Source organism: Leptidea sinapis, chromosome 2, assembly GCF_905404315.1.
Source record: "Leptidea sinapis chromosome 2, ilLepSina1.1, whole genome shotgun sequence".
Lineage (NCBI taxonomy): Eukaryota > Metazoa > Arthropoda > Insecta > Lepidoptera > Pieridae > Leptidea > Leptidea sinapis.
The window spans coordinates 7,317,190-7,343,983 of record NC_066266.1 but is presented as its reverse complement, the minus strand read 5'-3'; the positions used below and the strand labels follow the sequence as shown (position 1 = coordinate 7,343,983).

Here is a 26,794-nt window from a genome sequence, read left to right as displayed (position 1 = left end):
TAAATACTTGCCTTGCGTTCTACACACAATACTTTTCATATTATTCATGTTTAAAACATTTTTCAACTACTTATACTATACGTTTATTTAGACAAGTGTGATTGTGTGTTTGTATAAATATTCTAGATAATCTACTCGCGCATAGCCAGAGTTTGTAAGAACGATCCAGGTGGTAACTTGGTGATGAAGAAAAACTGGAGTACTTTCCTAAAGGCTCGTCTCAACTGCTCGGTTCCTGGTGATGTCCCTTTCAACTACGATGAGATCCAGAGCATGGAATATCTTCCGCAAGAGAAGATATTGGTAGCGGTCTTCACAACTCCTACGTAAGTACAGTTGATCAATCAATCAAATAATGATATTTTTTTATGGGAAGCCAAGCTTTATGACGGCTTTAACCAGTCTAGCGAAACTCTCTAAGAACAAAGCGATTCACTCGATTGTATGAAACGTGCAGTATCAATAGATTGACAGATGACGGCTGTAATCTTGTGAAAAAAGTAGATAGCCGAAATCCACTACGTTGTAAGCAACTGTTCAAACTGCTTTCAAACTTAGCTGGATTATACTTCGTGGCTAATCGGAATACTGTAATTACGACTATTTCAAACTTATGTTAAACTGGACGTTTCATACTAAATTAAATTTCAATTTTTACTTAGGCAGTCCTTATTACGTAGTATTTACATCCTCTTTGGTTTAACATGAAATGTGGGTACTTCTGATATTATTATCATTCAAACAGTACTTATTTATACTCAGTTTTTTATTTTCGTAAGTGATATTCTCTCACTTGTGCTATTTAAATATAAAAGTTTTAATTATTACTTAATTTATGGATGATGCGTTATTCGAACCCGCGCTACGTCCCAGCGCTCTTAACAACTGCGTCAACCATGCCGCATGTTCCGTAAATCTTTGTAAGATTGTTCAGTCTTAGTTTGTGGCTCCATCTGTGTTCTACTTTACAGTTGATAACCTGCTCAACTGTTATTTTTAATGTTACTAATATGACGTTAGATGATTGTGATGTATTTGATATGTTTACAATTTCGCAATTGCTGTTTTTTACCGACTTCAAAAAAGGAGGAGGTTCTCATTACGTCGATATGTTTTTTTATGTTATGTCTAGGTTTTTTTTTTTTTAATTTTTGATAAATGTAGAAACTTGTAATGTCGCCTTCAGAATGCAGGATATATAATTTATTTTTGTTAACAATCAGCTGAAAATCTACATAATATATTGTGTCACATATACCCATTGACATTTGAATGAACTGACTGATGAATTACAAATTGAAAATACTGAATTGTGAAACTTTTAATCTTTTTTCATTCTGTCCATTCAGCAAAATCGTCAAATAATTTTCGTGAAGAATCGATATGTTATGGCCGCATTGAATTGTAAAGCGGCTTTACAATTGAATGCAGCCCTGTTTTACTGGGACCAGTGTGATCTATTGTGATAACCACTGTTAATGATAGCTCACTGCTAAGATTGATTCTTTTCATGAATCTTATAATATCTTTTGCAGTGAGCTGACGTATCTTAAGTTATTGAAAAGTTGGACTTCCTAAAGAGATACGTTTGATACGTCCCAAAGAGATTGCAAAGTTTACACATTTAAGGACCACATTCAGAGAGGCGGGGTTTCATCTGCACTATTACATAATCTATACGCTCTGCAATCTCTGAGGTCTTGATTGAGAGGTGTTTGTTTAACCTGCCTCCCGTTAGTATCCTGGTTGTACAAGTCCCTTTATTATTCACATTTCTTTTATAAAAATAAGGGACGAGCAGGATGTTTAGCTGGTGGTAATTGATACGCCCTGCCCATTAACATACAGTGCAGCTCAGGATTATTGAAAAAACCCCAAAATTTCTGAGCGGCACTACATCTGCGCTCGTCACCGTGAGACATAAGATGATAAGTCTCATTTGCCCAGTGATTACACTAGCTACGGCGCCCTTCAGACCGACACACAGTACACACGGCAGAAATAGGCGCCGTTGTGGTACCCATAATCTAGCCGGCATCCTGTGCAAAGGAGCCTCCCACTGGTGCATATTTTGGTGATTCTCATATAATAGCAATTTACAGGAATAGCATTGCCGGCAGCGCTGTATGTATCTACAACATGTCGGACATCCAAGCAGCATTCGACGGCCCCTACAAAGTGAAGGACTCTCCAACTTCCACCTGGGAACCGCGTTCCCCTTCCCCACAAGCCAGAGAACACTTCAGATGTGTCAACAATACTAGGTGAGATAGTAGTAATGTAAACATCTATAAATAATTAACTGCATTCAATTTTAAATCTTATAGTGTTTTCACATGGATCAATTTTAACTGGTGACGCTTAATTGTTTACGAAAAATCGGTTCGTTTGTTTTTTGTCGAGAGTGAAATTTTAATACTTTCATTTATTATTGCTTAGATCATTCCCAATATTCAGTCTATCTAAAATCGTAACTATCGTTGACTTTTCTGTCCCAATAAACGTCCCAAGGACGACGTATAGCTTACCAGCGATAGAAGTTTGTATGGAAATTGCAGTTCATGCGTCCCAATATAAGGCGATACGAATGACTTATCGGGTATATTGGGACAGCTTCAGATTATTGACAGCTAATTACTAACAGTAGAAGGAAATAATTTCTCTCTATCTGAAGATAGTATATTGGGAACGGCCGTTATACGTCTAGATAGACTATGAAAGCTGCTGTAAACACGTCGAAAAAAAAACGTAGCTTGTCACGCACACCAAACTAATATCCCTGGCCTTATAAATTATCTAGACTTATAAATTATCTAAGTAATATATAATTTTGCTTCAACTCACCTCTTAAATCTCAACTGTTGTTCGCGTCTAAACTTGTTATTTTTTTATATCTATTTAAACTGAACATTTATTTAAATGGACTGTATTTTAAGCTGGTCATGTGAAATTCGGACGCGTTTGTTATATCCAGAAATATTATCTGAGTAGCTAGAGAATGGGCTAGCTTAGCAAATTAGATGTAGGTATGTTCTTCAATATCAATTTGTTTTATTTTAGAGAGCATCAGGCAATGGAATATCACACATACCACCTGATGTACGATTCGGTTCAGCCGATATCTGGTGAGCCAGTGTACAGAGCAACTCTAGAACGCTTTACCCACGTGACCGTCGATGTTGCCAACGCCAAAAATGTGGGAAAACAACTAGTAGCGTTCGTGGCAACGGAGAAGAGCACAATTATGAAGCTGGCAATACTGCCGCGCTTCGAGGGAGCCTGCCTCGTTGAGATCTGGAAGCTTAAAGATGAAGGGGATATCTTTGATATTCAGAAGATTCAATTCGTTAAGGATACTGTAAGTTTTATACAGAACCGAACTACGACTAAATAGTATTGAATTTAATTAAAACACTTTTTAAAGGATTAAAACGCGTGTAATTGTAACTGTCTTTTTACATTAGATTTTGCTAAAATTATATTTTATTATTATTATAGTTCGTGATCTAGAAAGATCTCGAAACGTCTGGTTAACTAAATCTTATTAAAAAAGAAAAAAGTGTTTTATTTAAATGTGTAACACTCGCGTTAATCAAAGATAATACATATTATTAAAATATAGTATTGAATTATCAGAAAATCGTTTGAATATCATTAAAATAAAAATAAAAAACAATTCAAAAAAGCTCCTTCACCTTTCTAAAAGGACGGCAACGCTCCTGTGATTCCGAATGTTGGCGGCGGTGATCACTTTACGTCAGGGCACCGTACTCTTTCCGTAATACCCTGATATTTTAGTACCACAAGTAATTGTATGTGCAGTATTTTTACCGGGCAGTATGCCAATGCTATTTTTGTATGGAATATATTATGATCTGAATATATTTTATTTGATTGATTAAAATGGTATAATATATGGTATAATAAATAATATTATCATAGAAAGGTGCAGATACTTAACACCAGGTGGCTCGTTCTACTAAGGACTTCAACAAAATCAGATCCAAATTCAAATATTTCTATTCAAAATAGTATTTTAATTCATTTATTCAACGTCAAAAACTACTACTCATTCGAGAGAAAGTACGCCTCAGACCTGAGAAGAACGGGCGCAAGAAATTCAGTTGTTTTTTAAATCGTTATAATAATTCGTCAAAATTTAATTAGTACAATAAAATTTATCATTAAGTGATACACAATCTATGATGTCATTATGAAAGTCAAGATCTATCTATCCTTAGTTTAACTTACTAGAGGTAGACAAATCTATCCTTTTACGCTTAGTGACATTTTAATAACCTATCAACATAAAGCATTGGTCTATGACTATATTGAACATAACTATGGACAGATAAGATCTTGTCATTAGTCGGTGACAGCAATGTATCCCTAACTAGAGATACGTTATTGAAAACGGCCGTACGTTAAATGCTACCTAGATAGATCAAATGCGAAAAAATAACAGGATAGTGCATTTTCTTTTATTCATAAGTCTCCTCTTATGATACACTTATATTTTCAGATGTCCTTGTACATAGGCAGCTATTCGAACGTACTTCGCGTAGGAAGCGAGCATTGTTCCCGGTACAAGAGTAGATCAAGCTGTGTGGGAGCTACCGACCCGCACTGTGGATGGGATGACGCGCGTGAACTGTGCCTCAAGGCGGCCACTCACTTGCACCAGTCATACTTCGTACAGAGTACTGCTGCCTGCCCGACTTTAAAGACGCCTGGTGAGATACTTAGTTTATGATTGCCTGGTATGATCATTCAATATTATTATTTAAAAAATGGCACTGCCGATAGAAGTGAAAACTTAGAACTTTTAGTATTACTATTTAAACTTTCATAATGTTTAAATCAATTAAATTATTAATTTGAATTTATTTTTAAAATATATTTTCAATAATATATTAATGAAACAAAAATACTATTATAGACACATTATACTTTTCACTAAACCCATTCAATTTCACTTATAAGATATACACAATACTATACTAGTATGTTGCACAATACGTCAGCTGTATAACTACAGATATACTGCTGTAAGCATTTCGGTGACGCGGTCTCACGAAATTGAACCCATCCTTTAACTGTATATATTTACCTGTGTCTTAACTGTATATATTTATATTTTTTATTATTTATTAGTCGCGTGCCCCAGTCATGAGCATGTCGGTGACGCGAACCCTTAAGATTTTCTTGGCTTGGCTTGGCTTGGCTTCAACGTGGCTTGGGCACTTTTTTGTAGGGGAGCGGCAATTTTTCAATTACACACCTCGTGCCAGATTTTGGCGAGACAACACGTCCTGAGGATGCCTCGTGTAGAGGCGAAACACGTGTCGAATTGTTTAAAGACAAATATTGGCGGAATTAACACCAAAGAAAACTCAAATCATTTGTATACTTACACACCACTCAAAAAGTCTGTCTGTCGATTAGGTTATTGTGGCTAATAATTCCCTCGTGGGTGAGTAGAAATAGCTTAGCCCTCATGTTGAATCTCCATGGATCGAATATATCGTATAAATATTTGTTTATTTCACAGTGGACGGTGGCTGGTCGTCGTGGTCAGACTGGGAGGAATGCATGCAAGACGGAACCCCTCGCGACAGCTTCACAGATGACAAACCTGACATGTGCATGTGTCGTAAGAGGCGCTGCGATAACCCGAGACCGGCTAATGGAGGTCAAACTTGTAAAGGTATACTGACGAAAGCTAAACTTATTTATGTTCTCCTGGTCTCATAGTAACATGCATCGTGCGCATGGCGTCATAATATATTAAGGTACACTTGCGTGATACATAAGACAGTCTCTTCAACTATGATCGCCTGGTACCAAAACACAGTATAATGCTTCCTCTCTTTTTTTACTGTCGATTTTTCGTTTCATCGACTTTCAAATCGCAACGAAGAAGAAGTTTGCACTTCAAAAAACCAGTTTTTATGTATCGCCAAGTACGAGAAATGGCATAAAATGTTAAAGACATGTGTGTTGAAGAAAGACAGAACAAAAATTTTGAATTAATTATTAGGCCATCATTTTATGATGAAAAAAATTAATGAAATTATTTTTTTTTTCATCGTTTTAACCTAGTGTAAAATGGTAAACTTGAGGCATCGTATAAATCAGGGGTGCTCAAGCTTGAGCTGCTCGCGATCTACCTCAAAATTGTTACAGTACGATTGATCGACTCTGAGAGGCATCAAGTATGTGTGATGAAGGATTGTCGTCTATGTAGACTGTCACAATGACATAGATATTAGTTTTGCTGCTCTGAAATATCAATGAAAAATCTCATAAATATTCAAAATTGCGAGTTTATTGGCTCTTATAAAACAAAGCGTTCTAGTGTGACACTGCATGTCCTGAGCATACTTTTCATAAGATAGTACGGAAATTACCGGATTTAGTAACCTAAAACAAAATCTGTGAATAGTTCTATATCGGATTTTTTTCTCGAGATCGACTCAAGAAGCACTCGCGATCGACCTGTCGTTCGCGATCGACCGTTTGAGCACCTCTGGTATAAATTTATCTGTACACTAATGATTGTGGTCATCAACCATAATTAGGTCACAGCACTATCGCATTCCTGAACTCGGTATTCAACTCCCGCGCTATCTGTAACTATTTCTTTCTTTTTTACTGTTAAAGTACCCAACCGGCTGTGATTAAATTTAGTAGAGACAGTGATGTAGTGACATCTGATCTACATATCTATCCATATATATATATATATATATATATATATATATATATATACATATAAATAAAATTGGAGTGTCTGTTTGTAATATTGAAATACCTAATCGTTTTTTACTACATGTATAGCGGCACTACTTCTGCGCTCGTCACCCAACATCTTATGTCTCATTTGCCCAGTAATTTCACTAGCTACGGTGCCCTTCAGACCGAAACACAGTAATGCTTACACATTACTGCTTCACGGCAGAAATAGGCGCCGCTGTGGTACCCATAATCTAGCTGGCATCCTCTGCAAAGGAGCCTCCCACTGGTCGGTGGTCTATCTGTTTGTTTCGGCTAATCTCTGAAATGGCTGGACCGATTTTGACGACACTTTTATTGACAGGTACATAGATGTAATAAGGAGTAACTTTATTTTAGAAAAATAAAGTAATGTTGCAATGTCCAAGAAACGGTCTATCTCTAAAAGTAATTTATATGGCAAAACAACGTTTGCAGGGTCAGCTAGTTATTAAATAAATAAACGGCCTTACAAATAAAATTATAAACATTTAAACATATACTATTACATTTATTTACATTCATATTTTAAGTCAACGGTATTGTAAACATTTTGCATATTCTTTGTTTATGCTTAGTTACAACTTTATAGTTTATACCAAGTTTATTTGTAAGGCCGTTATACTTTAAATTCCAAAAAAACAAAATATGCATCTCTCGGCATATCTTAGGGTTACCCTACGATGCCGACACGGCGAATTTAACGAGATCAGAAACGCTAACCTTTGGTTGTGTGCTATCTTTATACAATAAATACTCTTTCAATATATAGTCGAGTGGTTAGCGATCCTACCAACTACGCTAGAGGTCCCGGGTTCGAGAAAACTACCGGTTTTTTTTATGAAAATAAGGGACGAGACGAGCAGGACGTTCAGCTGATGGTAGTTGATACGCCCTGCCCATTACAATGCACTGCCGTAAGGATGAGAAGAAAAATCCAATAATTCTGAGATGTACTACATCTGCGCTCGTCACCTTGAGACATAATATGTCAAGTCTCATTGCCCAGTAATTTCACTAGCTACGGCGCCCTTCAGACCGAAACACAGTGATGTTTACACATTATTGCATGCTGCAAGCATTTATATGATTAATATGCATGTTTGTTTCCGAGTCATGGATGTTTATATGTATTTATGTATGTTTAAGTAAGTATATTGTATTAAATATATCGTTGTCTTGCAACCCATAACACAGTCTATAAATGCCTTATTTGGGGCAAGATAACTTGTGTAAAAAGTGTGTCAATATTATTATTATTAATATTAGGTGCTGGTATATCGGTTGCAAACTGCACAGTCCACGGTGGCTGGTCAGCGTGGTCATCTTGGTCGGCATGTTCTGCCACATGCGGGATCGCCGTCAAGTCTAGGCGTCGCTCTTGCACCTCACCTGAGCCCAGGTTCGGAGGCCGCGTCTGCGTGGGACAGGATGTACAAGATCTGTTCTGCGCTAATCTACCACCTTGCCCAGGTATAAAATATTATCGGAGAAGGTTGCCGGAGCGGACATTTGATTACTGAAGATATACTTCTTTTGGCGCGTTACAGAAAAATTTATCAAAGTAAATTTTTACATGTCACGTAAATTCGACACCCTGGCGTTAGGAGATCAACAAGCAACAACACAAACTATTTGTATCAGGCTTCACCTACCAAGTCTCTTATAACTCTTTTTATTTATTTAATATAATATTACAGAATACTATAAAAGAAATACAAAATAACAATCAAAAACTATTAATTTAAGGTCATTCAAGGCATTCTATTTAAGGTTTGCAATTATTATTATTATTGCACCTTATTTTATTTATTTATACGGGTCGATAGCCTCGTATATGCTAAGTTGCTCACTTGTTTCATAATATACTATTATAATACATGTTACATCGTTATTACTGCGCTTTATGCTTGAAAAGATATGTAAAGTATATACTATTTATACAGATCCAGCGCTGGCAGCAGTAGACGGTGGCTGGTCGTCTTGGAGTGCGTGGTCTACGTGCACCAGTTCGTCGGCCACTTGCGGCGCAAACGCGGGCGTGCGCGAGCGACGCCGCACATGCAATGACCCCGCCCCCAAATATGGCGGCGCGGATTGTGACGGCGCTCGCTCCGAGAGACAGCCCTGCGACTTGAGACCGTGTGACGTCAGAAAGGCGACCGCGTGGACACCCTGGGTGCAGACTTTGGGTAATTAATTATTTTTATTATCGTGTATGCAAATTTTACAGATTTTGTTGATCGTAGACCGTTTCCGAGGAGTTTGGTAACAAACACCGGGACACGTGAATTTTTCATAGAAGACGATAATAACTTTGTAATTTCAATTATTTATTTTAATTATTGCTGGTTTGAGGCTATTTTATCAAGTGTTACAACATTTTTTACTTCTCTTGTTACCACAGTGGTTTCTTCTCCTTTGACTTAACATGACTCAGTTCTCGTCTCTTACATTCATTTCTACTGGTATTATTTATACAAAATTAATATATTTAAAATTATTTTATTTTAGGCAATTCGTCAGATGGCAGTTATACTGAAAAGCGATTTAAATTTTTGTGCAAAGCGCCCACGCCGGAACAAATTAAGGTAAATATAACGAAAATATAGTTGAATGAAACAGAAACATAAAGTGCGTTAGGGCGTAGATGGCGCTGCCGTCGTGCCTTTCAGAATATTATATATCTTGCCATAAATACTGACACAGAGAAAAACAAATTCTATTGCAAATAACATTTATTACTTTCGCAGTGTGTTTAATACATAAATATAAGGCAATTTTAAATATTAAAGGCTTCTTTGAAGTGGTCTCCATTGCCTGTCCTTCAAACTTTAATCTCACCCGTAAACAAATTTTTTCTGTGAAATCCCTTTGCGTTCTGCTTCAGTAGTTGTTTCGATTTTTACCATGGGGTGGTATGGGGTATAGGTATAGGTAGGGTAGGGGTATAGGTAGGGTATATTTACATTTTTTAAATTATCAATTAAGAAATGACCAGTACGTCTCTTATAGGCTGCAAGTCCTAAGTCATCTTTTAAAATAAACGACATGGTTCTAGTTGCAATCTTCATCTCCCGAGATAAAATCTTTTGCTTTCGGACAGGATTTCTTCGAATTCTTTCCTTTATTGCTTTGACCACCTTTTTGGACCAAGACTACATGGACGGTAGACCTTTTTCTGTCACAAACAGAGGAGGTCTCATTGTACCTATTAATAGCCCGGTACATAAACATTTTACTAATACCAAGCGTATGGAGAGTTTTATAAATTGCATTTGGTTCCATACCTACTTTGTGTAATACAATCACAGCGATTCGGCTCTCTTTATCACCCCACTCCATTTTAATGTCGCAAAATAGTGTACAATGTATTGGCGCCAATATGAGAAATCTCAATTAACAATCATTTAAAAATGACGGATTCCAAATTCAAATTTAATATTTTGTTTATTTTTAATTGTAACAGTATTGATGGCAGGACTAACTTGCAATTTCTCGAAACACATTTTTTTTTATAACGCTATTAAAGATTTTAATGAGTGCAAATTATGATTTATGAGTATGTAAACGTTTTAAATGACCATTTGATTAAAAAGAGCGCAAAAAAAATGCTGTGAGAGTTTCTTGCGCCGCTCCATCTCTTTCACAGCGCCATTTGTTTCCGAAGCGGTAGTAGTATCTAGTATATTAGATATGACATCATTAAGAATTCTAAAGGAATTTAATTTTTAGAAAACAAATTCCTTTAACGCCTTTTAATATAATGATATAATATAGATGGAGATATTCCGAAGAGCTATTTCACCTGATTCCTGCCGCCGAATTCCACCTTCGCACGACACGCCACAAGTTAGCATATCATCCCCACCATCTGGATGTGTGGCGGTCCTCCACAGTGCGGTTTTCAAGGAGCTTTCTTCCACGTACTACAAAGCTGTGGAATTATCTTTCTTGTGCATTGTTTCCGGGACGATACGACATGGGCACCTTCAAAAAAAGCGCGTACACCTTCCTTAAAGGTTTCTCTGGTGATCACTTAACACCAGGCGACCCGACCCATACGCTCGTTTGTCCTCCTTTTCCATAATAAAAATAGACTAAACATTTCACTCGTGCAAAAAATGTATTGAATGTAATATTAAATCTAATCGCTCTTTTCCAGTTGTCACTTGCTCGAGAAGAGGAACGTTATTGCACCGCGTTAGGGTCTTGTAGTAGCAGTATACCGGAGGACGAGGGTGGTTGGGAGACATGGGGACCTTGGGGTAGCTGCTCAGCCGTATGTGGTGGCGGACAACAGAGCCGGTCAAGGAAGTGTCGGCGAGCACATTGTACGGGACCCTCTGATATGTTGCGAGCGTGCAACACGCATGCTTGTGTTGGTGGGTTGTTGCATATATAGTTTTTTTTTTATTACAATAAGGTACGAGACGAGTTAATAATATAACAATAATATACATTTTGTTTTTCAAATTTTATTTGTGTATTAATCCTAGAAGTGAGGGTTATCACTTAAAAAACATAACATATTGTTTAGATTTACAAGAGCGACATCACAAGTCAATTTCCTAATATGCAAATATTGGGGTTGAGCAGGTTATCAACTGTAAAGTAGATCCTGTAGATGAAGCCACAACCTGAGAGTTGAATAAAGCAAACAAGATTTCATAACGATACGCTACTCGAACGGTTGGTTAGAGTACCGGCACGGAACGCCGGAGGTCGTGGGTTCGAGTCCCGCATCGTTCATAAAATTTTGTTTTTCAAATTTTATTTGTATAGTAATGTATACATATCTATTTATTTTCTCCTCACAAAGATCTTAAAGCTAAAACAGTACAGTATTGTTACATTTTTTAACATCTAGTATTTTGTGAGGAGCAAGTGTCTGAAGTAGGTTGACCCTGTATTATACAGATCACCAGGTCCTCACCCCTAGATATAAGGATCATAATTATTAAAATAGTATACATCTGTACTAGTAGCTGACGACGAGGTTCCCGGGTTCGAATCCCGGTAGGTGCAAGCATTTATATGATGAATATGGATGTTTGTTTCCGAGTCATGGATGTTTAAATGTATTTATGTATGTTTATATGAATTTATGTATGTGAAAGTAAGTATATTGTATTAAATATATCATTGTCTTGTAACCCATAACACAGGCTATATATGCTTAACTTGGGGCAAGATAATTTGTGTGAAAGTGTGTAAAAGTAGCTAGAAAAGCACTAATCTAGTAATAAAATGTGTGTGTGTTTTTGAGTGTCTGAGTGTTTGTGTGTGTGTGAGCGAACTTTACTCTCAGTTACTATTAGTGTAGAAGGTTTTCAGTGGAGGTATAGTCCAATTTCTGTTACCACTCTTTCAAGATAAGCTTGTATTTAGTTCTGTTAAGGTTGTAAATTGACAGCACTTTGTTTACCTTATTGTAAAGGTACCTTGTACACTCTCCATACAATCTTTGGAAGAATCTAGTATTAAACAATTTTTTTTATTTAGTTATCATTCAGCTGATGGTAATTGATTCGCCCTGCCCATTAATGCTCGACCCATATAGCCGAATGGTTAGTAACCCTGACTACTAAACTAGACCTGGGACTAGATTGTGATTATTTTATAGCGATAGAAATGAATGTACAATATTGCATAATTTTATTTTAGTATCCGAGACTTGGATGTTTATATTTATTTATTTATGTATGTTTAAGTAAGTATATAATGTGATATATTAATATTCGGTGATCACTTAACACCAGGTTACCCGTACGCTCGTTTGTCCTCATATTCCATAAAAAAAAATATTCCGTTGTCTTGTACCCATGTATAGGCTATGCCTAGTTTGGGGCAAGATAATTTGTGGTAAAGAGTGTCAATATTATCTAATATATAAAATTCACATGTCGCGGTGTTTGTAGTTAAACTCCTTCGAAACGGCTTGACCGATTCTCATGAAATTTTGAGTACATATTGGGTAGGTCTGAGAATCGGACAACATCTATTTTTTATCCCCCTAAATGTTAAGGGTGGTCCACGCCAAATTTTTTTTTATAATTTTTTTGACATTATTTTTTTAAATTTGTTTGATTATGAGTCAGCATTAAAAATACACACAACTTCAAATTTTCACCCATCTACGATCAACAGTTACTTTTGTATCGCGATTTCAATATCGGCAATACAACGTTTGCTAGGTCAGCTATTTATAATATAATATTATAATGCAGTGCCGCTGAAGTTGTTTTTACAGTAATTTGTAAATCATGTTGCAGCTTATGCATTGCCATACAATAAACAACTTCCAATTGCCTATAAAAAGGAAGTCAAAATGTGCAAGCTGCGTTGAATATACATATACATTAACATATACAGATATCAATAAAATATTCATTCAAATTAACACCTTATTTCGTGGCAGTAATGTTCAAAGTCTATTGTATACGCTCATTAGGAGCTCGGACGCGGACACGAGGCAAGAACATTTTAGTTACACAATTAATATGTTAATTTAAATGGGCACTTACCTGAATTACGACACCATCATTTTTAGGTTTGGATATGCTGTTATTTGGAAAGTTTTTCACTGAACACTTTGTCATTGCGTGGCGTTGTATTCAAAGCGCGGTCGAAACACAAATAACTGTTTCAGTTTCTATTTTCTACCTAATCTCTGTCATTCGGTAGCTTTCATATTTATTACAGCCTACACATAATCTCAAATGGAGGGAGAATAGACTGCCAAAATATCAGTACCGTTTGCAAAATTGCGGAAAGGATATACAACAACTACAAAATTACAACAAACAAAACGAAAATTGAAACAGCTATAAGAGTATAGTTCAGAACAGGACACAGCAACAATGATTTTATTATTTTCAGTTAACAACTTTTTAGAGTTTTCAACATTGAGTATAATATCGCCTACTATTTTCTTATATTTAATGTAAATATATAAATTTCAGTGATGTGTAAATTAAATTAATATAATTATATAACATAAATGCCCAGTTTATAAATGTAATAAGTACTAGGGTATAATGAATTTGTAGGAGAGTGGTCGTGTTGGAGCGATTGGTCCGAGTGCGCGGGCGGCGGCTGCGGTGCGGGTGCGAGTGGGACAGGACATCGGACTAGAACACGCATGTGTCTCTCTCCCGAAGGTTGCGCGGACGCCGGCGCGGCACTCGAGCGGCGCGTATGTGTTAACACGTGTCCTGGTAAGTTTAAGACAAATTTTTGTATCGCTTGATATAGATAAACCAGAATACCCTATTATAGCTGTTTTAGTAAAATCTCCTCAGCGTCATTAGTCGTTCACTCTTGTCAGAGTGGTAGTGGTTTGGATGAGGCTGTAGGTACACACAATACGTATCTATGGTGGATAATGCGCCTCCACTTGCCACGGTCTTCAGCGTTACGGGAACATTGGACTATGGTGGTTTGTGTGAGCCTTTATCAGGTCTGTCCAAGACTTATCTTGACGTTTTTATGATTCGAGGACTGTGTCACGAAATTGAAATTCTGAAACGCGTTTGCGCTCGTGACTTTAAGGCAAATCGCATTTTTTTTAATGAAAATAAGGGACGAGACGAGCAGAACGTTCATCTGATGGTAATTGATACGCCCTGCCCATTACAATGCAGTGCCGCTCAGCATTCTTGAAAAATCCAAAATCTCTGAGCTGCACTACAATTGCGCTCGTCAGCTTGAGACATAATATGTTAAGTCTCAAGTTAACTGTGTTCAATTCAATGCTTTCTGAATTATTGTATTTCTGTGTTTGAATTTAGATTCAGAAGCTCGCTGGGGTTCTTGGGGTCCGTGGGGTGACTGCGAAGGTGGCGAGAGAGTGAGAAAGAGAAGTTGCGAGTCGGGCGCATGCGTCGGAGCGCAACTACAAGTTGCTAAGTGCGACGGAGACAACGATATGGATAACGGTAAGTTATATATTACTTACACTGATCTCTACTATTTACCAATGAACTGTCAAAGTGTTTTTGTGCCCGTTTGATATTCGCCATTTTGGCGCTGTTGGCGCTGTAGCGAGAGTCTACGGTACTAAAACCAGTAGTGACAACCTCAGCTAATAAAACATCGATAGGAAAACTACAAAAAAATTGTGTATTTTATTACTTTTGATTTATTTGTTTTATTTTTTTTATTGATTCCTGAAGTATAAATAACACGGAAAACGACCGATCATAATTCAAAATGTAAAAAAATTCTTCAGAGTACGCTTATCTCGCAGCCATTTGTATTATACGTCAAAATTTGTTCTCTGGACGCTCGCGTGTGGCGCTTCAAATAGGCACAAAAAATTGCTGTCAAACATATTGAACAGCCTGTCCAGTGGTATTTATACAAGTCAGCGGTTATTAATGATATTGCATTATATTCTGAGCATGCGCATTGCGTGACCCGCAGGGCCAGATTTAAACTTAATGCCGCCCCTGGGCACCGGAATAAAATCCGCCCCAATACTGGAATTTTACTTAAACTTATAGTGTATAATTTTACTTAAACTTATACTTATATATTTATTTTTCAAAACTGAAGAATTAATTAATTATATTGAGCAATCTTGGTAAGACTAAAAAAATATTTTCACTTTCAAAATTTTGCCGCTCAAAAAAGATTTGCCGCCCTGGGAACTTGCCCCAACTGCCCCTAGTGTAAATCCACCGCTGGTGACCCGAAAGCATATGATTGGGACGCATTTCGACAGAGATAGACTTTTGTATATACTAACGCGCCAGTGACAAAGTATATCCGTTTCGTTTTCTCTTATTGTTTTAATCATGCAATCATTTTTAATTATTTCAGTGTGTCAGTGTGCAGCGCGTAAAACTTATTTCATTTCATTGTTTTTTCAATACATATATAAAGTATTAAATTTATAATTTGCTTTTAATCTGTCTTGTTTGGAATCATCTCAAGGCTACTGCCGTAGAGTAAGATATTTAATTATTTATTAATTAAGGCAAATAACAAATTGCAGTCTTAATATGCACCTTAGTAACAATATCAATGGGATTCCATTACAAATTACCACTACATTCATAATTTTAAAGTACGTGTTAGGCAGTTTTTTTTATGAAAACCACGTGCGTATGGTAATTGATACGCCCTGCCCAATACAATGCAGCGCCGCTTAGAATTCTTGAAAAACCCCAATCTGAGTGGCACTACAATTGCGCTAGTCACCTTGAGATATTATAATATGTTAAGTCCCATTTGCCCAGAAATCTCATTAGCTACGGCGTCCTTCAGGCCGAAACACAGTAATGTTTACACATTACTGCTTCACGGCAGAAATTTACAGCGAGGTTGGGGTACCCATAATCTAGCCGGCATCCTGTGCAAGGGAGGGAAACTATAATTTACACATATTGTAGTAGTAGATATAACAATAAAAATGTAATGTGAAAAAAAGAATCATTTGTGTAAATTTTGTGATTTTTTTTTCAAACGGCAAGTACAAATCAATATCCTGCGATTTGACCAGTGAGTTATATGTTATTCTCGGTTTTATAGTTTACATGTCCTTATAATTCAGCACATAGATTATGTAAGCTCGTAATCTGCATTAGAAATCCAATGAAATATTACAGTCATACAATTTTGAACCTTAAATATGTACATAATATGTTATAGAGTTGTACGCAATGCCCGCGTACAGTGAGAGCATCGAAATGGCTTCCTTCGTGACGAGCGGCGGCCAGTCTATGAGTATAGCTGGAATCATTGGCTGTATCGTCGCTGCCTTTGTCATGGGTGAGTACTGAACTGTTCTTTTAAAAAAAAATTGTAGTAGTAGAGACTGCCCTTGGAAGTGAAAATGTAAAACTTTTAGTTAAAAACAATTAATTAAATAAATATTTTCAATTTATTTTTAAAACCTATTTTCAATAATATAATAATCAAAAGAAAAAAATATTTCAATAATGCACAAATTCAAATTCAAATATTTTTATTCAAAATAGGATGTGACAACACTTATTGAAAGTCAAAAAACTACCACCCATTCCAAAATGAATGCCTCAGACCTGAGAAGAATGGGCGCAACAAACTCAGCGGGCTTTTTTTTTCATCGAATAAATATTTTTACAAAGTAATATTTTACAATTAAACTTATAATTTAATAGCCTGAGGGCGGTCACTCCATTCCCAATCTGTGGTATCATTAAGAAAGTCATTTATGTTATAGTAACATTTACCACACAAACGTTTTTTAACAATTCTTTTGAATAACGTTATACTTTTGTTTTGAACATTTTCTGGGATCTTGTTGTAAAAGCATATACATCGCCCCACAAAAGACTTACTAACTCGACGTAGCCGAGCACAGCATATACACATTGAACTTTTCACTAAACCCATTCAATTTCACTTATAACATATACACAGCACTAATGTTGCACAATCAGTCAGCTGTATAGCTACAGATATACTGCTATAAGCATTTCAGGGACTTGACCTCACGAGAGTACACCCATCCAAAAAGTGTTTAACTATATATATTTATATTAAATTTTTTAATTATTTATTTATCGAGTGCGTCAGGAGCATGTCGATAACGCAAACCCGTAAGATTTTCCACAGCTAAAAAGTACCAACGCAGCTAAAGAAGATTTCACTTCAAAACACTGAGGGTTTTTAATTGCATCTTTTCAATAGCCAACATGCTCTATACATTTTGAAAGAACAACTACACATAAATCTAGTTTCCGGTAGAATACTGGGGACAACTACATACGGTTCAACCAATGATCTTATAATGCCTACTACTCGACTAAGTCGAGTTAGCAAGTCTTTTGTGGGGCGATGTATATGGTTTTACAACAGGATCCCAGATAATGTTCAAAGCAAAAGTATTACGTAAAAGAATTGTTAAATAACTTTTGTGTGGTAAAGGTTACTATAACATAAATGACTTTCTTAATAATACCACAGATTGGGAATGGAGCGACCGCCCTCAGGCTATTAAATAATAAGTTTAGTTGTACAATGTTACTTTGGAAATCTAAACAATTTGTAATGTTTTTAAAGTGATAACCCTCACTTCTAGGATTAATACACTAATAAAATTTGAAAAACAAAATTTTATGAACGATGCGGGATTCGAACCCACGACCTCCGGCGTTCCGTGAACATTGAAGCCACAACCTGAGAGTTGAACAAAGCAAACAGAATTTTATAACAAGGCGGTAATCGAACGGTTAGCTCAGTGGTTTAGAGCACCGGCACGGAACGCCGGAGGTCGTGGGTTCGAATCCCACATCGTTCATAAATTTTTGTTTTTTAAATTTTATTACTTTGTAAATGTTACTTTAATTGTAAAACATATTTTTGATGAAAAAGAAAAGCCCGCTGAGTTTGTTGCGCCCATTCTTCTCAGGCCTGAGGCATTAATTTTGGAATAGGTGGTAGTTTTTTTGACTTTCAATAAGTGATTTCACATCCTATTTTGAATAAAAATATTTGAATTTGAATTTGATGCACTGTTTTCACAATTCGTAACTCGTGAGTTACGTGTAAATTTAGATGTTCATTTTATCTTGACGACGACGATGTAAATTTTTAATGATCACCCATTTAGCCGAATGGTTAGTGACCCTGTCTACTAAGCTAGAGGTCTCGGGTTCGAATCCTGGTAGGTGCAATCATTGCTATGATGAATATCGATGTTTGTTTCCGTGTCATGGATGTTTTTATGTATTTATGTATGTTTAATTAAGTATATTGTATTATACATATCGTTCGTTGTCTTGGCCCCATAGTACAAGATATATAAATAAGTTTGGGGCAAGATAATTTGTGTAAAAGTTTGTCAATATTATTTAATAGATAGCTGACCCTGCAAACGTTGTTTTGCAATATAAAGTATTTTTACTCTTCGACGTTTTTTGATGATATGCAATATTACTTTATAAATTGTGGCCTATGTGTTATTCTGATGTATAAGCTATTTTATGATTGTAAAGTTTCATTAAAATCCATTAAGTAGTTTTTGCGTGAAGACGTAACAGACTTACACACACACTCACAAACTTTCGCATTTATAATAGTAGTAGGATTATCTTATTTTTTATAAACCTATTGTGAACTTAAAAATGATGTCACTATTTCGTATGTATAAATGATATATTTTCAGGTTGTCTAGTCTGCCTTGCAGTGGTAATAGTAATGTCACGTCGCGGGGCAATGTGGTGCAACAAACAGACTGGAGTCCCCTCCAGTCCCCACTACATGACAAAACAGAACAGTTACGTCACAGTCCCGTTGAAGGAAGTCGTAAGTGTTGTTATTTCTTAAGAGTACATATATACATCTTTAGATAGATGATGCCTGTAAAGGCTGGACCTCTTTAGAACGGCGCTGCGAGTCGCTTCACGTCTCTTGACGGTACCTATCGCATTGCAACTGCAGTAAGCTGCAGCGTGAGTCATTTCTATAGCAGTTTGGATCATTATTTAATTATTGTGTGTGCAGAAGGAAGAGAAAAAAAAAATTGGAAGGAATTGATTACTGAATGAATCACGCTATCAAGAAGGCGAATATCACAATTTTTTCCTCGTCTTCTTAATGACTACACGATTTCACACTTATTTGAGAATGCCGGAGACAAAATTCTATTTATAGAATTATATTTGTAGCTTACTAAATAATTAACAATATGCATTCTGAAGGGACGCGCCGCTTGCTGTGTCGCACTAGAGCTGTGCTGTACTGGTCAAGTATTTCTCTCGGAGGCAAGTCTGCCGCGATTTCCAGTGCGATTTTCTCCATACAGTGGGAGGCTACTTTTCACAGGATGCCGGCTAGATTATGGGTACCACAACGGCGCCTATTCCTGCCGTGAAGCAGTAATGTGTAAACATGTGTTTCGGTCTGAAGGCCGCCGTAGCTAGTGAAACCACTGGGCAAATTGACTTAACATCTATTGTCTCAAGGTGCCGCTCCGAAAATTTGGGTTCTCAAAAATCCTGAGCGGCACTGCATTGTAATGGGCAGGTCGTATCAATTACCATCAGCTGAACGTCCTGCTCGTCTCACCCCTAATTGTCATAAAAAATAAGGATTTTTAGAGGTGGGATATGTTAAAAAAAACAATAAAATGTATTTGTTTTTCACAGCCCCGGAAAGCGAAACGTCAACCATCATTCTCAGGAATAGGTGGAGGTAGTGGCATCATTCTATCAAAAAGCAACAATATATCTAACGCTAATAACCACAGCACTTCTATGGCGACACCCAAACTGTACCCAAAGGCCATCGCGAACGAATATGACACCATGGGAACGATGCGACGTCATTCCAACCAACCCAATAATAAAACTAACTTAGACTTGGAAGAAGATAAGTTCTATTGAAGGAATGTTACATCATATTATGTTGGGAATTGCGTGTTATGCAGACAATTTGAGTTACGTTAGTGAAACTCGCTTTAAAAACATAAAAGACATTAGTTTGAATATACTTTGACGAGCGAATTATTCCTAGTATTCGCAATATTTATCGATTTGGCCGTAAAATGACGTAGCTTTGTCCAATTGCTAATTTACTTGTAAGAACGATCATTATTATTTAGAGTTCGAGCGTATTCGTAATAGTGCGTGCTAAGCGGCCATTTTGAATAATAATTGTAAAATGACATTAAATGGATCTCATACATATTTGCGAAATAAAATATTAGTGATGCTAAAGTATTCGTAATATTTTGTCGAATTGGCTTGCAAATATTTCAGCAAATATGCAGCAGCTTTGTCAATTTGCAAAAAGATCATGTATCGTTTCGTTGGTCTTAAAGAGCGTTATGAGCCGCCATTTTGATTTTTAAATGACATTAATTGGATATCATGTGTCTTTGTGAATATGTGCAAAAACAAACAGATTAGTAATGATGAAGAATATGTTTAAATTCTAGATGCTTCGTTTAGTCTTAAGGATATTATCTAATGGATGTAATGAGCTTATAAATCTATAAAATAGTTTATCTTAAATAAGCTATAAAAGGGCAGCCAGTTTTATATACCTTTAAGAATAAATAGATATATTCCGTCCTATGAAGCTTCTTAAGCCCCCCATTCACGGGCACACCATCGCTCCAAGCGGCTCGTGAACTCTCAAAAATCTAATACTTTCTGACGATGCAGTGTGCATATTCTTTGCTGCATAATGATGAGTAATCGGGAATTCGTAATTGAGTTTATTTCGAAATTTAGGGAATTACATTATTTGTGGCAAAATTTTCTCTTTGTGGTTTTTTTTTACTTTATATACAAACAAACCACTATGGCAGTTGTATAAAACTCATCATCAGTAACAAAACTCATTTTTCAAAAGGGAATTATTGATACGAAAGCACCGACCGCTAGTGTCGCTGTTTACCTATACGAATTGGCATGGCGAGTTGGTGCGCCCGCGAGTGTGCAAAAAAATTTTATACACCGCTCCAAATGGCGTGCCCGTGTATGGGGGGCTTTAAACTATTTGGAATATTTTGTAGTAATTTAGCTAAACAACACGATATTGTTCAAAAAGCATATTTTTAAGCTGTTAAATATTTCAAAAGATATAATTACGGCTATTTTTTGTAAATAATATGTAATATTAAGGCAAAATTGCATTTTCACTTTTGCGTGAACTTAGAAGATAAGTAAATCACTATTGAACAAATAAAAATTTATTACTATACAATATTTACATTTCACATACTATATAACATTATTTTTAGTCGTATTAATTAATTTGTAAATATAAATTATGTAATGCTTATTAGATAAACGACCCAGTGCCATGGTATGTAGTAAAATATTTGTTCATTGTTATTGTATGCCTTGTTTTATATTTTTTACTATTTTCCCAGATTTAATTTAATAGTATATCTATCAAAATACGCGTTTATTGCACTCGTATTTATATTAGTGTTATTACAGAATTAGTTTTATCTTACAGCTTAAATTACTGGATAAAAATAAATTTGTTCGTATTATAATGCTATATAAAAGTATGTATTCAGATACGAAAATAATAATAATGTAATAATAATTTTATATACTCAAATATCATAAACAAATAACGTAAACAAATAACGTAAACCTTCAATACGATATCGATTTTGATAATATTATTTAATTCATTCAAATTTCGAACATCTCTGAAGAATAAATAAATTTGATTTGACCTCTATTCTAATATCAGTCGAGATGACGTAAACGTCAATAGACATTTTATTTCGAACTTTTGCTAATTTGCTTACAAATTTGACAAATTTTGCACGTAAGTAAGATATCGAACGATTTTATAGTTGAGGCCGACTCTAGTTTGTCTCTGAATTTAAAAAATAACTGTCACAGCCGCTAGAAAACTTCTGATTACCGGTAATAACCGGTTATAATTTATGGTGGTCATAATATGCGGCTTCTGAATGCATCATGGAGGCTTATGATATGTGAGTAGATAAAGTACTGTATGTAATTGTACATAATTGGACATAATTCCAGAAAACCATCCCAAACCACAATCATATCGAAATTTAATTAAGAAAACAAAACTGGTCACGTGATTCATATTAACGGACTGACAAAAAATGGCAGCCCTACTGTCACTCTTTAAATGATGACATCATGACTTAGTAGCCCAACGAGTTTCTTGCTACTTCTTCTCATTAGCTCAACCCTTTAAAGTAGCGGTAGATTCAAGAAGAAAAATTTTTTTTTTACATTCATAAGTGTCATTTCCGTGAATTTTAAACGCGAATTCCATAAAATCTGATGTTTGTGGCTTGGACCGTTTTTCAGGAACTACCTACAATTGTAATTGTGATTGAGGCATTTTCAAATTATGAAAATGAATGATATAAAATTAAACAGTCTTAAGACATCAATTTAAATAATTAAATGAAGTTGATTTAACATGTATATAAATTATCCAATATCAAATTGTGTGTGGTTCACAATCGTAAATAGTGCCTTTGAATGAATTTATATTTTGATTTTAAGAAAATGTTAGTTCTTAAGAATTACTTAAAAATTGTAAGCCAGTGTCTAAAAGAGATAAAAATAGGTTTTATAGTGTGGAGTGCCATGTGAAAACGATTTAAGTAGATTTATAAATCGTCTATATTTGTTCAAAGGAAAATAGGCTGTATTATATATAAAGCTAGGTAGGATTTATAATGATAATCTTTTGTATTGCTAATCTAGGCTTATTTTTTTAAATATATTGGATTTTCCCCGACTTTTTTTTAAGTACTAAATAATTCGATAAGGGAATTAATATTAAAGGATTGTCAAACACTCGTTGCTTGCAGTGGTAAAAATCGTCGGTGAATTAGGTGTGTACGCGAGTTTCGGTTTTTGTTGTCATAATTTAAAAATAACGATATTTTGTTGGCAGTTTTTCAATTTATTATAACATATTGTAATTTATTAAGGAAAACAGTTACTATTGGTATGAATGTGAATAAAAAAATACGATATAAATATATTCAATGATTCAAACTCTGCATTTCGCACTGAAATATTTACGATTTCAATCGCCAAGTGTTACTTAAAAATGCGAAGTAAAGTTATTCCAAGTTTAAAACTATCTTACCTTTGTCAGTACAGAATTACATGACAGGGAGAAGTAATTTTAATCTTCGAGTAACTTTACACTGTGTTTATAAGTTTATGGAACATTAGTGAATATTTAGAATTATAATCAATTAAAATTACGAAGAACATTTTATCTGGATACAACTTTTTTTTCATTTCTAATATGAAATAGCCAGTTTACAGGCGATATTTTCAATTCACTGCTGCAAAAATATTGCCCATTAAGCGATTATGAAAACTGTATGGCTCTTTCAGACATAGATTTGATAATTTATACGAAACCATTGATCAAGAAAGTCACAACACAAACTTCTGCTAAAGTCCGGCCGCAAAGTGAGAAGAAGTTCGTACGTTGACCTTTATTACCTATCTCTTTTTTTTCGAAAGGAGTAAAATACATTTACGTATTGAAGACCCCGAAACGGGGTCCATATGTCGGACTCGGGTGTAAACACCCGACTAAAAACCTCCTCTGTGCTGATAACCCTAAAGGCTTTTACAGCGAAGCCGGGCGGGGGCCTTGGAGGCCGAAAATGTAACTCACAGGCGCGGGGCTTCTCGGAAGGAGACTCGAACCTCGGACCGCCTGCTCACTAGGCTGGATGGAGAGAAGATCACTAACGATCTAATATATCTGTTTGTCCAGTGGACTCTGGGTTTGAAGAGACTTCGCACTATATCTCTACCTATCTCTGTCACTTCATTGTTGTCGGCCATTGCATCTGTGCGAGCGAGACGCATTATATTTACGAGGGAGTAAGAGGGACAGGTAATAACAGATTAACGTACGAAATTCTTCCTCTTTAGCGCCCGGACTACAGTCAAAAGTTCCCCTTAGGAGCAGACATGCCAACGAGCTTTTGACGTGTGTGTGTGTTGAACTTTGTATGTGTGTAAAAACCGGTGCCTTAACCAGATGTATACGTTTATTGTGTAAATAGTAATAAATTGAATTTATATAAATATATTTATCTGATATATTATTAGGTATAGTCAGCATGGGTGTTGAGCGGTGTCTTTGAATGTGCAGCAATAATAAATATTGACGTAGGCTTAATTCAAGTGAAAAATATCTGTGTGTACCCACAGTACACAGGTAAGAAGTGAAACTATATGACAAATAATTTTTCTACTATTTACAACTTCACAGAAATTGGGTAGGCTTAAGAAAAAGTCTTGAGGTATCATTAAGAAAGTTATTTATGTTTAAATAACCTTTCCCACACAAACGTTTTTTAACAATTCTTTTGAATTTGAAAACAAATTTGTTTTGAACATTTTCTGGGATCATATTGTAAAAGCATATGCATCGCCCACTAAAAGACTTAATCCCTTATTCATAATAGTCTGCTAACTTAAAGCATTGCTAATTCTCGTTATGTCTTCTTCTATTGACCTAAGTCAGAATGAGAAAAAACACTCCTCAGCGGCTGTTTTAAGTTAGCGGACCATTATGAATAAGGGGGTTACTTACTCGACTTTGCCGAGTAGTAGGTATAACAAGTTTATGTTTGTTCCTCGTGTTAACATTATGATCGTCGCAGTTTCTAGCGATATGCTTATGAACATATAGAACATTATCAAGTATATATTGAGATGCAACAGTCAAAATGTTTATTAGTTTCGCTTACCGCTCAACATCCGTCCCGGTTAAACCTTTACGTTGAAGATCGTTCAACGCTGTGATTGGCTCACGTTGAGTCACATGTTATAGTTATTTTTATACTTAATAGCTTGCAATTTGAATGTGCCTTATGGTATTAATTAAGGTAGTATAGGATGGTATTAAAACATATCTTTTTAATTAAAATTATGGTGATTTAATATTGTAAATATCATGTCTACTTACTTTTTCGTAGGGATAGCTTTGTATTTTTTACTAAGATAATTATTCAGCACTTGTTAAAGTCCTATTATTATTTTAAACCAATTCTGGTATGACGTTTAGTATATTACTTAGATTTCTACTTGTATTTATGTCTCTTCGGGTTGATACCAGCGGTCGAATTCCACCACCGGACATTACATCAAAGTACTAAATACCATCCGCATTACGGACGTCTGGTATTCGAGAACCGCGCGTTTTGAATAAAATTTCTTGCCTCGCACAGACACTTTGTTGAATCAATTACCGGCTACCGTTTTCCCGAACCGATATGACTTAGGGACGGCTGGCAAAGCATCTCTTGATACCTTTTGTTGCATCCCGTGTGATCCTTGGCTAGTTTGCTCCCTCTTATAAAAAATGTGAGAGAAATGAAGTTTAACACATTGCAATGCAGACTTAGATTAACATGGTGTCATAAAATTTGGATTCAAAATAATGGCGGATGTTTATTGCGGCCGTTAGACTCTGCCTAAATTGGGGCTATGTAATGCGTGTACGTAGACGTGGTCGCTAACTATGGACCTTATGATGGTCATTGTCGCTCAGAGGGCACTGGATAGGGCTATGCTCGGAGTTTCACTGCGAGGTCGAATTAGAAATGAGGAGATCCGTAGGAGAACCAAAGTAACCAATAGCCCAGTTGCGAAAACTGAAGTGGTAGTGTGCAGGGCACATAGTTCGACGGACAGATGGCCGTTGAGGCAGTAAAGTCCTCGAATGATGACCACGTACCGGAAGACGTAGTGTTGGTAGGCCCCCCACAGTATGGACCGACGATCTGGTCAAAATCGCCGGAATACGTTGGATGAGGTCAGCGCAGGACCGATCGTCGTGGAAATCTTTGAGGGAGGCCTTTGTCCAGCAGTAGACGTCTTCCGGCTGATGATGATCACAGATAAATGTGAAATTGCATCAATTTATATCATTGTTTAAATTCCCGAATTTAAGGTTCCAATTGATTGCTATCTTACGACGTGGTATCTACAATATTAATGTATAAATAAAAAATGTATTATTTAAGAGGCTTCTCATGAGAACTCACCGATTTAACCATAAAATGTAAGATTGTTGATTGGTTAATGAATTCCATAGTTTTATAATTCCAATTGTTTGCGCCGCAGTAAATTGATATTGCGCTCTTTACTTAATCTGTAACAATAAAGACTGTCTTATTATTTTGTTGTTTTCTTTTACTATTCTCGGTGTATTTCTAAAAAAAAAGTTTTTGTACTTATGTACTCAGTTAAGTTATTCATCTGTGGAAAAATAAATTAAAAGTCCTTAAAAAATTATTCATCGTGTTTTTTTACGTTTGTAGAAAAAATAATAAAATTGTAGTAAAGAAGGTATTAAATATTCTTCTTTGGCAAAAAAAATCAAAAGTCGATAAAAAATTATACCTAGTGTTTTTTTTTACGTTTGTAGAAAAAATAATAAAATTGTAAACAATATGTTATGTTTTTAAAGTAATAACTCTCACTTCTAGGATTAATACACAAATAAATAAAATTTGAAAAACAAAATTTTA

General features: G+C 35.7%; 1 protein-coding gene across 1 annotated transcript in view; it reads left to right on the top strand.

Moving 5' to 3' along the window:
* Window positions 1–26,441, top strand: part of LOC126975498 (semaphorin-5B) — a 75,982-nt gene extending 49,541 nt beyond the window's left edge. The window contains exons 7-20 of the mRNA XM_050823427.1: window positions 127–326; window positions 2,103–2,264; window positions 3,061–3,358; window positions 4,523–4,733; window positions 5,552–5,707; window positions 8,044–8,247; window positions 8,721–8,966; window positions 9,289–9,365; window positions 10,940–11,159; window positions 13,827–13,994; window positions 14,568–14,714; window positions 16,432–16,551; window positions 18,932–19,071; window positions 19,914–26,441. Of these exons, the coding sequence (XP_050679384.1) occupies window positions 127–326; window positions 2,103–2,264; window positions 3,061–3,358; window positions 4,523–4,733; window positions 5,552–5,707; window positions 8,044–8,247; window positions 8,721–8,966; window positions 9,289–9,365; window positions 10,940–11,159; window positions 13,827–13,994; window positions 14,568–14,714; window positions 16,432–16,551; window positions 18,932–19,071; window positions 19,914–20,150 (2,586 nt within the window). The 3' untranslated portion in view covers window positions 20,151–26,441. The remainder of the gene's footprint in view (window positions 1–126; window positions 327–2,102; window positions 2,265–3,060; window positions 3,359–4,522; window positions 4,734–5,551; window positions 5,708–8,043; window positions 8,248–8,720; window positions 8,967–9,288; window positions 9,366–10,939; window positions 11,160–13,826; window positions 13,995–14,567; window positions 14,715–16,431; window positions 16,552–18,931; window positions 19,072–19,913) is intronic.
* The last annotated feature ends 353 nt before the right edge of the window (window positions 26,442–26,794 follow it).